Here is a 16634-nt window from a genome sequence, read left to right as displayed (position 1 = left end):
GGTTAGCCATTAGAGCTGTGAGAAGCTTCTTCGCAGGAAGGGCAATTGGGCATCGAAAAGATTTGCCTGGGAGCTGGTTAAACAGCATTTTCAGAAGGGCTGAAGACTAGGGCAGGTGTAACGGCAGAGGAAACGCCCACCAAATCCAGGAGGCCCAGACTGATAGGCATCTTCCATTAGTGCCTGGTTTTCTTTGTGATGATGTAATTGCAAATAGCTTGAAACAGTTCTTTTTCATGTATTCAAACATGCATGATTCGTTAAACATAAGAAAACAAATGCCTTTGAGCATTGAGGATGAGACATTTGTATTGGTCTGAGCCCTTCCTACCAGGCTTTCTGGAATATGGGTCAAAGACTGAACCTCTTTTAGTATGTTTCACTTCCGCAAGCCTTCTTCCTTCTTATATATAGGCCTGTTACTGTTAAAGTAACATTTGGGCTCTGTCAATGTTACTTTCTCAGGGCTGACCCTAGATAAAATTTGGTTTTAGTCCCTCTTTCTCTTTTTCTTGATCTTTTTCTCCTCTTTGACATCTCTCCTAGTCCCTGTTAAGGTGTTTTGTGCTGCCTCCCCTTCCCTGCACTGGGGGAAGATCCCAACTAAACTCTTTAGCTTTGAGGTAAGAGGGAATTACTCAAGGAGTAGTGCCCTTTAAGGCAACACCTGATGAAATTGCTTAACCAGAGTAGTAACTCCCTCATGGTGAAACATTTAGGCATCACTAGGGAGATACTTTTATGTGGGATAGAGGGGGAGGAAGGGAAAGCTTTCTGGGGCCCAGAGTTCCTAATCCTGTGGGAACTTGTTCTAGGGAAGTCTCAAGTTCGAGTCGATTGTAAAATGCCAGTGTGTTTCCTGAGAGGGATGTGGGTGGCAACTGCTGTTACCCCATTTTCCAAATGGTTAAAATGAGGACATCGAGGTGAAATGACTTATTCAAGTTGCTCAGAAGAGTTCTGAAATAGAAAAGGTTACCTACTGCATTCCTCAGCATGAACTTATTTCTTAATTCATGACTCTTGTGGGATTTTATTTTCTTAAGAAAAATGGTAATAGTTTTGTAAACACTTCAGTCATGAGAAGACAATTGTTTTTTACTCACCTGAACAAGTCTGTCACAGGATCTGTATGCATTCGACCTACTGCAGCTCTCCACCTAGTCTTCGGGGTGTGCTGAAATAAAGGCTACAGAGAATTTTGGAAGCCAAAAATATCTGTAAAGCAAAAGACTGCCCTTTAAGCTTAAGATGTACAGAGTTTTAGGTACAACTTGCATGCAAAGTGGTAAATATATAGTTGTCATAAATGAGATATTGTCTAAAGAAACCCTGTCATACTTACACTTATGACAAACAGAACCAGTTCTAACGTTCATGGCTGTGGGGCATCTCTTTTCTGATGCAAGATCAGAGTGTACCAGTGACAATGTTGGTGTGTAAAGAGATTAGTGAGTTACAGTATGCTCATTGTAGAAACAGAGGAGAAGAAACCTTGGAGTAGAACTCTCCCATAGGATTTCCAAGGCTGTAACCTTTACCGAAGCAAACAGCCACATCTTTCTTCTACAGAGTGGCTGGTAGGTCCGAACCACCGACCTTACAGTTAGCAGCCAAGCCCTGCACCATCAGGGCTCCTCTAGATTGGGCCTAGGGTGTAGAAATTCTCTGCTGTGCCGCAGGTCTGCCTATTTGAAGGTTGTATCTGAAAAATAAAAATTGTACATCTCCTGAAAGAATCTCAGCTACTTATCTGAGTAGAATAACAATTAGTGAACGAATGGCTAAGGGAGACAGGAAAATTACCTTAGTTCAGTCCCTCTGGCAGAATTCTAAGGAGCCCTGGTGGCGCAGTGGTTAAAGTGCTTGGTTGCTAACCGAAAGGTTGGTGGTTCGAACCCACCGGCAACTCCGTAGGAGAAAGATGTGGCAGTGTGCTTCCGTAAAGATTATAGCCTTGGGAACCCTGCGGGGCGGTTCTACCCTCTCCTGTAGGGTCGCTATGAGTCGGAATCCACTCGATGGCAGTGGGTTTGGTTTTTGAGTTTGACAGAATTCTAAACTGAAGGATTCTGTATCTCAATACCAGAGTTGTTCTCTAACCCAATTTTGATTTTTTTTTTTTTAGTTTTTTCCCCCACCTAAATAAGCAACGGGGAGAGTGTGTGTGTGTGCGTGTGCACGCACATGTGCATAAATGAGAGAGAGACTGAGAGAGAAGATAAAAGTCTTCATTTTGACTTTGGAGTACTTCTGCTGTTCTAAAAGTTGCTCTAGTGGCATCAATTAATCTGACCTAGTTTCTTTAAAATGGAACTCTTTGAAGTTCTGGTATTATCTCCAAGTCAAAGAGAGGGCACACAGCCCAAACCTCAGTGGGCCCCTTGAGATACAAAGATGAGTCAGTCAAGGATATTGTCCTCAAGGAACTTAAATCTAGTGAAGATACGGCATCCAAACATAACTATGATGCAAGTCAGAGAGTGTGAGAAGTGCTTTTATAAAGAATGGAGGGTGTGATGGGAATTCAGAGGAGGGAAAGCTTTTGGAGTTCATCTCATTCTGCTGGCTCCAGCCGTCTCTCCTGTGAGAATCCTACCCAGAGATGACTAGGAGTCATCTTGTAGCAGGGCTCTTACAGCTCCTCGTCTTCTGACCCCGGCCACTGTCCACCAGCTCAGTGTTCCCTCTAGCCTTACCAGGCTCCTTGGCAGTGCCTGAATATGCTACTCACTTTTGCAACCTTGTGCCCCCTGCTCCACTTTCTTGGAAGTTTTTTAAGAAGGAGAATGATACGGACTTTAGGAATACCTCTTTGGGACTTGGGTGGCAGAGGGCATGGAGGCAGAAAGGCCAGTTTGGAGGCTATTAGAGTTGTCCAAGTGAAAGGAGGGGAATGATGAGACACAGCAGAATTGAATGGTATTTGGCTGTAGGGGATGGGGGCGAGTGAGACATCTAGAATGATTTAGAGGTTTCTTGTTAGGTCAAGAGTCTATTTCCTGGACCAGTCTGTGAACTCCAGGGCAGGGACTGTGTCCGGTTCATGATTGCATTCCTTGGGTTGGGCATAGTCCCTGGCACAAAGTAGGCATTCAGTAAATGTTAGATGAATGAATCGTTTCCCAGTTTGGCAGACTGAATATAACCGGTGGATTTGTATTCCCAGAGCACTTGTTGACTGCTGGTTGAGAATGTGGTCCAGAAAGAGCCTCTTTGTGGGACAGTGTAGTGATCTGTGGATTCAACCTTTGCTGGGCATGAAATGATATGCAATTAATTGACAGTTGGCAGTAGAGATAAAGGTAATTCATTCTTTCGTTCTTGGGCTTAGAGAATGGCTTATCTCCAGGGTTGCTTTAAACTCCCAGTACTCCAGTGTGGTAGCGACAGTTTGGCCTGCGTTTGACAAAGGCATTGTCTATGGTGGCTCCAGGCACGCACGGACTTTGATTTAAAGCCTGAGCTCCTGATACCCAGGTGCATCCGCTGCAAGGTCATGTTCTTTCAGGCTGAATGACATAACGGTAACCTTCAGCTGGGTTCCCTAAGAAGATTTCTTCCACTAGCAATCATGGCTTTCCCCACTGGTTTTAAATGCAGCCATTTCTTTCATCTGTATTCCTGTCTTGATTAGTGAGAAATTAATGAGCGTGTAAGATTTGATTTAGATAATGATTAATTAGGGGAAAAGGCACTGTTCTAATAGCAAGTCACTGTTATATGCTAAAGAAATTAGTTAATATTTTTGGATAGCAAATTGATTTGTCCTCTGCTTAAGAAAAATACCTTTTAAAAATGCCTGAGATGTTTTTTGGCTCATTAGTAGAGCAACCTGCACTTAATCCTTTGGATAATTTTAATAGGTATCTGTTATTTTCCCTAAAAGTCATGAAGCAACTGGTTCTGGATATCATTAATTCATTCGCTTAATATTACTTTAAGGATAATATTACATTAATATTTTTAGCACAGTGTACCTTTGTTAGCAAAAAAACAATCTGCTATTCAGAAGGCAGATCTTGGCAATGAATTGTGTCAAATCATCTATCTATTGTGTGTGTGTATATATATATATACACACACACATACACTACGTGGAAAAGATTTCAATTTTCATTGTTACTGAGCCCTGACAATTCATTCTCTCCTGTTGCTGTTTGAATATGTTTTAATCTGCTCTTAGAAAAGAGTAAGGATCAAAGTCTACATTGATATTTCTTCTGTTCTTAAATGTACTTTCTAATATGATTTTTGAAAATTCATAGTCATTAGCTAAAATTGTAGTCTACTAAAATAACCAACATATAGAATATAATAAAGGTAATTAGAGAATCAGAGGACTAGAAGTGACCTTGAGGGGTTATTTAGTCCATTCCCCAATCTTAGGCTGTACTAATTTTCCTAAACATCGCCCTTCATCATATCATGTCTCTGCTGGAAACCTCCAGTACTTTACTGCCTGTGGGGTCAAGTCCACAGGCCTCTGCCTGTATTGAAGGCCCTCCAAATTCTGGCACGTTTTACCTGCTAGGTTAGCTATACCCCAGATCCCAGCTTACATCAGTGGCTACTCCACTGGTACCAGACACATTGCCTTCATTGGCCTCGCTAAACCCTTCTCATCCTTTATTGTTCAGCTCAAGCCCTACCTCTGCCTGCAAGTCTTCTTTGACCCCTAGAGACTCTGGTAAATATTCCCTTTTCTAGCAATTATTGTCTATATGGCGTATTTTTTAAATCAATGTTATTGAAATATAACTCACAAACAAGAAAACATACCATTTTTCTTTAATTTTTATTGTGCTTTAAGTGAAAGTTTACAAATCATGTCAGTCTCTCACATAAAAACTTATATACACCTTGCTAAAAACACCTTCCTTGCTACATACTCCCAATTACTCTCCCCCTAATGAGACAGACCGCTGTCTCCCTCCACTCTCTCTTTTCGTGTCCTTTTCGCCAGCTTCTAACCCACTCCACCCTCTCATCTCCCCTCCAGGCAGGAGATGCCAACATAGTCTCAAGGGTCCACCTGATCCAAGAAGCTCCCTCCTCACCAGCATCCCTCTCCAACCCGTTGTCCAGTCCAATCCCTGTCTGAAGAGTCGGCTTCAGGAATGGTTCCTGTCCTGGGCCAACAGAAGGTCTGGGGGCCGTGACCACCGGGGTCCTTCCAGTCTCAGTCAGACCATTAAGCCTGGTCTATTTACAAGCATTTGGGGTCTGCATCCCACTGCTTTCCTGCTCCCTCAGGGGTTCTCTGTTGTGTTCCCTGTCAGGGCAGTCATCAGTTGTAGCCGGGCACCATCTAGTTCTTCTGGTCTCAGGCTGATGTAGTCGCTGGTTTATGTAGCCCTTTCTGTCTCCTGAGCTCCTAATCACCTTGTGTCTTTGGTGGTCTTCATTCTCCTTTGCTCCAGGAAGAAAACTTACCATTTTAAGTGAACAGTTCAATGACTTTTGACAAATGCATGCACCCATGTAACCACTGGTGTTGTTAGCTGCTATTGAGTCAACTCCCAACTCACGGTGACCCTACATACAACAGAAGGAAATGTTGCCCAGTACTGCATCATCCTCATAATCAACAGCATGTTCGAGTACATTGTTGTGGCTGTTGGGCCAGTTTGTCTCACCAAGGGTCACATGCTCTCGCTGGCCCTCTACTTCACCAAACATGATGTCCTCCTCTACCTATTGATCCTTCCTGATGATGTGTCCAAAACAAGGAAGTCAGACAATGCTATGATCTACAAGGCTTTCATTAGCTAATTTTTGGAAGAAGGTCTCCAGGCCTTTCTTCCTAATCTCTTAGTTTGAAAGCTCTGCTGAAACCTGTTCACCATGGGTGACACTACTGGTATTTGAATACAAGTGGTATAGCTTCCAATATCATAGCAACATGCAATCCACCACGGTATGAAAAAATGACTGACAGGTGGTGGATGTAATCATTACCCCAACTAAAATTTAGAATATTTTCATCACCTCAGAAAATGTGCTGCACATGTGTCATGGGAAACCTTGGTGCCGTACTGGTTAAGTGCTATAGCTGCTAACCAAAGGGTCGGCAGTTGGAATCCGCCAGGCTCTCCTTGGAAACTCTATGGGGCAGTTCTGCTCTGTCCTATAGGGTCGCTATGAGTCGGAATCGACTCGACGGCACTGGGTTTGGTTTGGTTCATGTTGTCATGTAACCATATGCCAACTTTTACTATTCTCTAGCTATTTCTTGTGTGTGAAAGTTTGGTCTCTCAGTGTGAATTTATTTTCTATCCATTTACTTTATTTTTAGTTAACTTATATTAAGCATTTATTTTGCACCAAGAAGGCTGAGAGCTCTACATGCATACTCTCAGTTAATCCTTGCAATAACTCTGCAAGGTAAGTACTATTGGTGTCCTCATTGTATAGATAGTTAAGTAGCCTACCCTTCCTCACACAGGTAGCAAGTGGTGGGACTAAGACTAAATTGCAAGTATCTTGAATAGAGGGGCCATGTCTTCAAGTGCTTTTCTTTTTTCTGCTCACCAATGTGTACCATGATGCTTGCTTCCAGGCTCTCAATACTTATTTACTTAGAATAGAATCAGATGGAACCGACATATTTAAACAGCTCCATGTACATTGTTCACGCTCTTCTAGTTAGAGACAGGGCTCAGGCCTGGAATGGGTTCTCCAAGTGAGCGTGCTGAGCCTAAGACTTCAAGGCAAAGAGGAACTGAAGTCCCAGTCCTGGGATGGGTGGCTAAGGGGAATGAGGAGCAGTCTAAAATGTCAAGTGTTCGATTGGAGCCAACAAGGACCAAGAACTGGCCCAAACAAGGATCTGTGATGGAGGTCAAGAAGGCGAAGCCATGGGTAGCAAGCCGTAAGAGATGCCCTGGCACAAGGCTAGGCATCAGGAAGGAGCCTTCTGTGGACCACCTGTAGTTGAGCCTCTTGGAAGTGAGGCAACTGGTAAGGGTGCCCAGCTTGGTTACACATGGGAGTAATCCCCCAGAGAAAAAGTTTCCATAGCTCAAATATCCCATTTCAGTTGTGGGACTCAGAACTGGACCCAATGTGCAAGCAAGACATTGTCTCGAAATAATTAGAAATAAATTACCTCATAGTTCCTTTGAGTGAAACATCTATTTGTGTATCTTCAAGATGTTTGCAAACTAATTTTGGGGGTATTTCCTAATATATATATTTTTAAATAATTTTTATTGTGCTTTAAGTGAAAGTTTACAAGTCAAGTCAGTCTGTCACATATAAGCGTATGTACACCTTACTCCATACTCCCACTTACTCTCCCCCTAATGAGTCAGCCTGCTCCTTCCTTCCAGTCTCTCCTTTCATGACAGTTTTGCCAGTTTCTAACCCTCTCTACTCTCCCATCTCCCCTCCAGACAGGCGATGCCAACACAGTCTCAAGTGTCCACCTGATACAAGTAGCTCACTCTTCATCAGCATCTCTCTCCTACCCATTGTCCAGTCCCTTCCATGTCTGATGAGTTGTCTTCGGGAATGGTTCCTGTCCTGGGTCAACAGAAGGTTTGGGGACCATGACCACCGGGATTCCTCTAGTCTCAGTCAGACCATTAAGTATGGTCTTTTTATGAGAATTCCGGGTCTGCATCCCACTGTTCTCCTGCTCCCTCAGGGGTTCTCTGTTGTACTCCCTGTCAGGGCAGTCATCGATTGTGGCCGGTCACCATCTAGTTCTTCTGGTCTCAGGATGATGTAAGTCTCTGGTTCCTGTGGCTCTTTCTGTCTCTTGGGCTCATAGTTGTCGTGTGACCTTGGTGTTCTTCATTTTCCTTTGATCCAGGTGGGTTGAGACCAATTGATGCATCTTAGATGGCTGCTTGTTAGCATTTAAGACCCCAGACGCCACACTTCAAAGTGGGATGCAGAATGTTTTCATAAAAGAATTATTTTGCCAATTGACTTAGAAGTCCCCTTAAGCCATAGTCCCCAAACCCCCACCCTCGCTCCACTGACCTTCGAAGCATTCAGTTTATCCTGGAAACTTCTTTGCCTTTGGTCCAGTCCAGTTGAGCTGACCTTCCGTGTATTGAGTATTGTCCTTCCCTTCACTTAAATTCCTAATATTTTTGCAAGATCAAAGTTAAGCATACAGATGTATAATTTTCAGGGTCATCTGTCTCCACCCCCTCTTTAGATACAAGCAGACTCAAAGCTCTTTGTTAGTGTTCTCAGTCTGCAGTCCTCATTAATTCAAAACTTTGCACACAGGGCTGACTGGGATCAAGGGGGTACCCCAAAGGAGATGGGAGTCATTCTCTGCTCTTCAGGAGTTTACAATCTAGGAGAGGAGATTATAGTATGAAGGTACATTTTAATCCTCCAAAATAAATGAGAACTAGGAGCCCTGTAATGACTTCAGTTAATTTTTTTTTAGCATCTGGGAATGCAAGTTATTAAGCCCTAGAGAGCTGAAACTTTCTGGCTCATTTGAATAGTCAATTGCTAAGTCTTCTCCTTATCTCCATCCCAGGCTATATTGCTTGTCTCTATTTCCATTTTCTAGTTGAGTACTATTTTTACAAAAAAAAAAAAATGGGAGCACCTCTGTGATGACTGTGGCCCACAATTACTTTTCCTCCCCATCTAATAAAGGGACTACTGTCCTTTAACTTTCTTTTGTTCCTCGTATACCTAAAGAATGTTTTTCTGTTTACTATTGGGTCCCTGGAAGCCCTGGTGGCATAGTGGTTAAGTGCTACAGCTGCTAACCAAAAAGTCGGCAGTTCAAATCCACCAGGCGCTCCTTGGGAACACTAGGTCGGCAGTTCAAATCCACCAGGCGCTCCTTGGGAACACTATGGGGCAGTTCTACTCTGACCCATAGGGTCACTATGAGTCAGAATCGACTCAACGGCAACGGGTTTGGTTTTTTTTTTTTTTTGGTTTTGTCGGGTCTCTTGTAGATTGCATCTTAATTCTTGAATTGACCTTTGTGCTTTTAGTCACACAAGTTTGTACCATTTCTCAGTGTACCTCCTTGGTCATTTGCCCGTGGTTTTACTTTTTATGGATCCCATTTAGAAGGCACTTTCCAGGGAAGTTCTTTGTTTAGTTGATCGGGATTTTCTATAAATTCTTTGTCTATTTCTATTTTGTGTGTATATGTATTCATACATTGAAATAGTTATATTCCATTATTGTCATTTCATTAAGATATGTCTCGCTCTCCTGGCTCCCTTTATTCTTATACTGCCTTGTGGCGGAGTTTTCTTGTTTGTTTTTAAAGCTGGTCTGTAAGCTATATGGAATTTACTTAAAACAAATGTTTTTCCCTTTGGTGTAGATTTCTCTTCCTTCCTGATTGAAAAATCCTGAATTGTTATCAGTTTATGGATGTTTGGTTTCCTCAAATCTGTAGCAAACTCTTAGCCCCCAGATCAATTGTACGTGTTTATTGATTAACCATACAGTGCTAACTGGGAGGGAGGAGAAATATTGCTATGAATGCATTTTTTATATTTGAATATAACACCTACCTTTCTTCATGGTATCTGACCTGGTTTCTCAAAAGTTCTCATTTGAGGTTTTAGTCCTTTAAAGACTTTTGGCTAAACGGATCCTTGCGTTGTTGGGAGTTTATATAGTGATGAGACCTGACCAACTCAGGGAAGGGACTCAGTATGCAAGATCTAAGTTACTTTATGAATTATCATATCAAAGGCAAGCCAGGCCGGTGTAGTAATTCAAAGAATTGTTCCTGGGATTTTGTAGGTACACTGAGCAGCAATTTGTTACATTTTAAGATCTAAGCTGCTCATAGAACTTCACAGAGAAAAGATCTGAGCCCTATTGTTTTACAACTCCCACAAGCTAGAGCTGGTGGGAGTAGGAACAGCACTAACAGCCACCCTTCCAAAGAAACCCTACCATTCTTGAAAGCTAGACGTCATCACCAACGCACGTTTTGAAAACAAAGGATTTTATCTATAACATTTAATTTGTGAACGTATTCAAATAGAGATATTTTAAACATATACTACTTAGGCGTCAGCTTCCCAAGAAAGTAAATAAATCCTTGCTAAATGGACAGGAACTTGATATATGGAAAGTATCTGCTATATAGGATTTGTCATATCTACATATGTGTCCCAACCAGCCTTGTTTAAATCTGAATTAGTCACTCTTCCCCAAGGGGACTCTTTGCATTCTTGGTCCAGTAAACTGCATCAGTTTCTACCCCTAGAATAGCATTGCATTTTATAACCTTATGTAGATAGAACACAATGAGCTAGAACTGGCGCTGTTTTGTTCTTTCTTTGAAGATAATCATAAAGCCTTTAAGCTTACACCATATTTAAAATCAGTTTAAGGCTTGTATATGAGATTGACATTTATAGGAGATAAATCTGAACTCTGTGTTTCCAGACCCCAAGTTGTATTTTGACACATTAAATATCACCTTTCCATCCAGGCCTTAAATTGCATTGCTGGATTAGATTTGGTGATACGTATTATCTGTGCTTTCCTTTGCCACTTTTGTCAGCAGCTCCCTTGAGAAGGAGGACGTGGAGAGCTTGGTGTCAATACAGTGGACTCTAACAGTGATATCATGTGAGGCAAGGCTTGATGAATTCCATTCTTAAATTAAGAGAAAACTTGAACATATACGTTAAGGTCATAATTAACTGGAATTCCTAGAGAAATAAAACATGGTAATAAACATAAATTTTCTGGTAACTTAAGGCTAACTAGCCTCCCCCTTTTTAAAAACCTCAGTTGTTGGAAAGCTGTCTAAAATGTCTGAATATTTTTCTAGGCTTACTTCAGTAAGATTCGATGCTTATCATTGAACCTTACTTTGCTGAGGACCACATAGGTCATGCTTAAATCTTATATACACATTTTGTAACCCTATCTAACCATGCTATTTCATGGCACTCATTTACTATGTACTAGGTATCTATCAGAGCCCTGGTGGCACAGTGGTTAAGAGCTCGGCTGCTAACCTAAAGGTCAGCAGTTCAAATCCACCAACCACTCCTTGGAAACCCTATGGGGCAGTTCTACTCTGTCCTGTAGGGTTACTATGACTTGGAATCAACTTGATGGCAATGGGTTTGGTTTTTTGGAGGTATCTATCTGTATTAATACCTTTAGACCGTGAGCTCCTTAGGGCAGAGATCACGTCTCTCTTGTTCAAAGTTGAACCTTCATCAAGTAGCATAGTGCCTGGCACATAGAAGATATGTTAGACTGGGTCCTCAGAGAAAGAGATGTCAATTTGGAATTAGATATGCAAGAGATTTATTGAGGGAAACACTTGTGAAAGGAAAATGAGGAGGGTGCTGAAGGAGCCTGAGAGAGTCATCAGACTGTGGTGGAGGTCTGATCTCTGTGGAAGAGAAACGGAAGGAAGGAAAGTTGAGTAGGAAGAATCTTAGACTTCAGTGCAATTCTAAGAGAGCTTTGGCATGTCAACGGGGAGTTTTCAAGCCAAGTCCCCTGTCAGCAGAGTCCTGTGTCTCACAGGATTGGCTCTACCTTAGTATCTTTGCCATGCTCAGTCACTGACTGGGGAGCAGCCCCTGGAATTGTGGCCTTGGAGCAACATGATGGTGAATTCAGAATGCAGCAGCTGGGACCATTAGTTCATTATGCTCCCCACAGTAGGAGATGAGATGCACATTTTCATGCCCATCAAAAAAGTATTCAACAAATGTTTTTTGAAGGGAGAGTTTGAGTAAAATGGCAATTGCAGAAGAGGAAGGGGATTGGGCTTAATTTTCACTGAGCCCTAATATTTGCTAATATTAGTGGAGGATATAAAATCATGGAACTCTCTTGACTACCTTATATAAAATAGAACCGTCCCCCAGTCATGACATTACCTATCTCCCTTGTTTGAAAAAATATATTAAAAATGACAGTTTTATTGAGGTATAATTGTTGTTGTTACGTGCCCTCAAGTCGATTCCAACTCATAGTGACCCTATGCACAACAGAACGAAACACTGCCCAGTCCTGAGCCATCCTTACAATCGTTGTTATGCTTGAGCTCACTGCTGCAGCCACTGTGTCAGTCCACCTTGTTGAGGGTCTTCCTCTTTTCCACTGACCCTGTACTCTGCCAAGCATGATGTCCTTCTCCAGGGACTGATCCCTCCTGACAACATGTCCAAAGTATGTATGTAAGATGCAGTCTTGCCGTCCTTGCTGCCAAGGAGCATTCTGGCTGTACTTCTTCCAAGACAGATTTGTTTGTTCTTTTGGCAGTCCGTGGTATATTCTATATTCTTCATCAACACCATAATTCAAAGGCATCAATTCTTCTTCGGTCTTCTTTATTCATCGTCCAGCTTTCACATGCATAGGAGGCGATTGAAAACACCATGGCTTGGATCAGGTGCACCTTAGTCTTCAAGGTGACATCTTGCTTTTCCACACTTTAAAGAGGCCTTCTGCAGCAGATTTGCCCAATGCAATGCATCTTTTGACTTTTGGACTTGTGCTTCCATGGGTGTTGATTGTGGATCGAAGTAAAATGAAATCTTTGACAACTTCAGTATTTTCCCTGTTTACCATTTATCATGTTGTTGCTTACTGGTCCAGTTGTGAGGGCTTTTGTTTTCTTTATGTTGAGGTGTAATCCATACTGAAGGCTGTGGTGCTAGATCTTCATCAGTAAGTGCTTCAAGTGTTCATCACTTTCAGCAAGCAAGGTTGTTTATTCAGCCAGTCCTTATGGGGATGCAAAAATGAAAAAGCATACCGCATCATAAAGGAAGTAGAGATGAAGTACCTCAGGAGCTCAGAGGAACAGGAGGGTGGGCATTTGTGATAAAGCTAAATGTTGGAGTTGGAAGGGATTTTTGTGGTAGTCTGAGTATTAATGTTGGTATTTGAGATCACTAATCTCTGAATGTTGCCTCTGTGACTGTAGTTAAAATGATGACAAAACTTTGATGTGAGATTGATGTTTTAGTCATTTATCCTGGAAAGCAACATTGAGCTGGCTAGGCATGCATTTCCTTTGAAAATCATAATTGGGATTTTGAAAATTGTTTCTTAGTTGTGTTCTCATTCATGAATTATAATCAGGAAGAATAAATTGTAGAAGCGAAGATTGATCTTTTAACAGACAAATTAAATATTGGTGTTCAATGACGTATATGTACTGCTATAAATTAGTTTATGCAGAATTTATGAGTCATACCTAGGCAATTAATTCTGATGGTTATTCAAAAAGAATCAGTCATGAGGATAATTGGGAAAAAGTGGAATTAGTTATGATAAACACTAAATTGGAATAATCAAGATTTTACTGTACTTTGAACGAATGCATTGTTCTGCCATTGGTCTCTTTTTTGTGTGTGTGTTTGTTATATTTTCTGCTTACTGAAACATGAAAAACTTGTTTGTTTCAGGATCAGATTTGCAAGTATGTCTCCCCAAGGGCCCAACATGCTGCTCAAGAAAGATGGAAGAAAAATACCAACTAACAGCACGATTGAACATGGAACAACTGCTTCAGTCTGCAAGTATGGAGCTCAAGTTCTTAATTATTCAGAACGCTGCAGTTTTTCAAGGTGAGTTCTAGGCATCATTTTAGATGTACTGCTAAAAGGCATCATTATTTGGGCAGCAGGCTTTCATGTGCTAAGTATAATTTATAAATTACTGTTCCAGGATTAATGCTTGATACAAAAACCTCCCAATGGCAGATTCTGGTCAAGGAAAAACACACTTTTTAGGAAAGCTTCCTTTAAATCTTGGGAATGGTGGGTAATGTCAAAAATCATTGTCCAAGGAGGTTCTTTCAACCTGTATGGAAAGGTTGCAAATCCCTGGGGAAAGACCTAGTCCATGATACTGGTTTGAAAAACAAAACAAATTAAATATGTACCGAGCCCAGTTTTCTCCAGGAGTGAAGTATATCCTTGTGGAACATGCATAAACTCCTTCTGACCACTAGGACCATTTAAGAGGGAGAAACTGGCTTGTTGGTCTGGCATTTTTCCATTTGTGTGACTGGTTACCTCTCCTCTGTTTGTGAGTCTCAGTTCTTACCATGCCTGTGTATGACTATCATAGAAGCTGCTATAGCATTGCTCGAATGGGTAGGAAGTTACATTTCTCTTTGCTAACTTGTAGAACTGTAGAGCCCTGCGCTGGTGGTGCAGTGGTTAAGAGCTATGGCAAACTACAGCTCCTAACCAAAAGGTCTTCAGTTCGAATCCACCAGCCGCTCCTTGGAAACCCTCTGGGGCATTTCTACTCTGCCCTGTAGAGTCGCGAACTAACATAGCAGGCTGAGGAGAAAGACCCAGTCAAGGATGATTATGATGGTGGTGGTGGTGACAGCAAGCATTTAAGTATAATGATGTGCTAAAAACAAAAACTAAAACTAAACCCGTTACCATGGAGTAGATTCTGACTCATAGTGACGCTATAGCACAGTAGAATTGCCCCATAGAGTTTCCAAGGAGCGCCTCGTGGATTCAAACTGTTGTCTTTTTGGTTAGCAGCCGTAGCTCTTAACCACTACATCACCAGGGTTTCCATATACCATGTGCTAGATACTCTTTTAAGTCAATTTATTTAATCCTTACAATGACCCTTATGAAGTAGGTATTATTAGTAGTATCCCCATTTTACAGATGGAAAACCAAGGCACAGAATGGTGAAGGGAGAATTTGAACCCAGGCAGCCTGACTCTTGGAATCTATGCTTTTAACCATCTCAGTAGGCTACCTCCCTGTGACTGGGAAAATTAATCATGGATATTGGGGCTTTCTCTCCTCCCTACACTGGCAGATGGAATCAGCTGCCTTTTTCTTGCCCCACAAAGAGAGAATTGGGGTCCAAAAAAAAAAAATAATACTTCTGACTACTTGCTATTGCAAAGCTTTAGATTTATGATACCTTTATAAGAATTTTTTTAATAAGAATTAACCTCTTTGAATTGTAAGGTGGGCTGATTATAGCATATTTTGGGTATTGTAATGAAATTCTTAGAATTAGCTAAGAAAATTATTCTAATTAGCTAATAAAGCATACATTCACAGCAGTTTCTTGGGTCAAAGACTCAGGGGATATGGAGTTGATTATATGAAGTATAATATATAAGCTTGAAGTATTTGTTAACCTATTTATGCAGTCAGACTCTTGTGAAGAGTTTGTTGAGACTAACAATTTGGCGATAGAATGAATAATTTAGGTGCATTTTAAAAATACATGTACCATTCATGTAGTTCTTAGATTGGTTTTGGAGCTGATCTGCTGGCTGAAAGCGGGGGGATAAGCATCGATGTGACATGAGAATTGGGTTGGAGCAGAGAGCTAAATCTTACTCTTTGAGGCCTTAAGGTGCTCTTTTAGAATAGATTATTTGTGATTTGTTTAATTCTCAGAATGACCAGGCCCACAGATGTTATCTTACAAGCATTGCCTGGTTAGTTAGAGCGGGGTGGTAGAGTGACCGCTGTGGTGCCCTAGTATGCAGAGCAGTGGACTTGGCTATCCATCTGAGGGCCTTGCGTGTCAGCATCCATATCTCTATCCAGTGCCCGGCATTTTGCAGATTATGTTTTCAAGGCCTAGGGCAGCATGAGGCTAGGAGGGTGTCATGGATTAAACTGTGTCCCCCCCCAGAATACCTGTCAACTTGGCTGGGCCATGATTCCCAGTATTTCGAGATTGTCCACCATTTTGTCATCTGATATGATTTTCCTCTGTGTTGTAAATCCTACCTCTATGATGTTAATGAGGCAGGATCAGAGGCAGCTATGTTAATGAGGCAGGATTCAATCTACAAGATTAGGTTGTGTTTTAAATCAACCTCTTTTGAAATATAAAAGAGAGAAGCCAGCAGAGAGACAGAGGGATCTCATTAGCACCAAGAAAAAAGTGCCAGGAGCAGAGTGCATCCTTTGGACCCCGGGTCCCTGGCACTGAAAAGCTCCTCAACTGGGGAAGATTGATGACAAGGGCCTTCCTCCAGAGCCAACAAAGAAACAAATCCTTCCCCTGGAGGTGGTACCCTGAATTAGGACTTGTAGCCTACTAGACCATGAGAGGATGCATTTCTGTTTGTTAAAGCCACCTACTTGTGGTATTTCTATTATAGCAGCACTAGATGACTAAGACGGGGAAAGGAACTTTGACAGGATGTTGATTGGATTAGCTGCCATAGCATGGAGGGTGAATACCAGCGTGTGGGCAGCACCTGTTAGTTGTATCTCCACATACACGCACGCGCATGCTTGTGTGCACATGCGTGCACACACACACACACAAATATACTTTCTTTCTTGAATTGTATGGACAGGCAGAAGGACAACCCTAGCCAACAAATGTGAAGAAGACAACCAAATGATGTCTGAAGTTGTTATTGCTAGTGCTCTTCAACCGTCACACAATATCTACTTATTTATCTCTTTGCTTATTCTTTGACTTCTTTTCCTGCCACCCTTTTAGAAAAAAAAAAGTCCTATAAGAAAAAATAAATCATGGTCTCAGACCCACGGCACTTATGCCATGGTTGGAGAGACATTGCCCCCAAATCCTTTCTGTAACAAATATTTGGAGAGAAAAGACTAAAACATGGGAAAACCAGCAACCACTAAATGTAGATGTATTGTTAATTACTAAGAAAA

The 16634-nt window shown here is 41.6% G+C and overlaps 1 protein-coding gene across 1 annotated transcript in view; it reads left to right on the top strand.

Moving 5' to 3' along the window:
- GPC3 (glypican 3) overlaps positions 1 to 16634 on the top strand; it is a 490374-nt gene that overhangs the window by 20905 nt on the left and 452835 nt on the right. Inside the window, exon 2 of the mRNA XM_003420845.3 lies at positions 13404 to 13565. Coding sequence (XP_003420893.2) covers positions 13404 to 13565 — 162 coding nt within the window. The remainder of the gene's footprint in view (positions 1 to 13403; positions 13566 to 16634) is intronic.

The sequence above is a fragment of the Loxodonta africana genome, chromosome X, assembly GCF_030014295.1.
Source record: "Loxodonta africana isolate mLoxAfr1 chromosome X, mLoxAfr1.hap2, whole genome shotgun sequence".
Lineage (NCBI taxonomy): Eukaryota > Metazoa > Chordata > Mammalia > Proboscidea > Elephantidae > Loxodonta > Loxodonta africana.
This window is presented reverse-complemented; position numbering and strand designations above follow the sequence as displayed.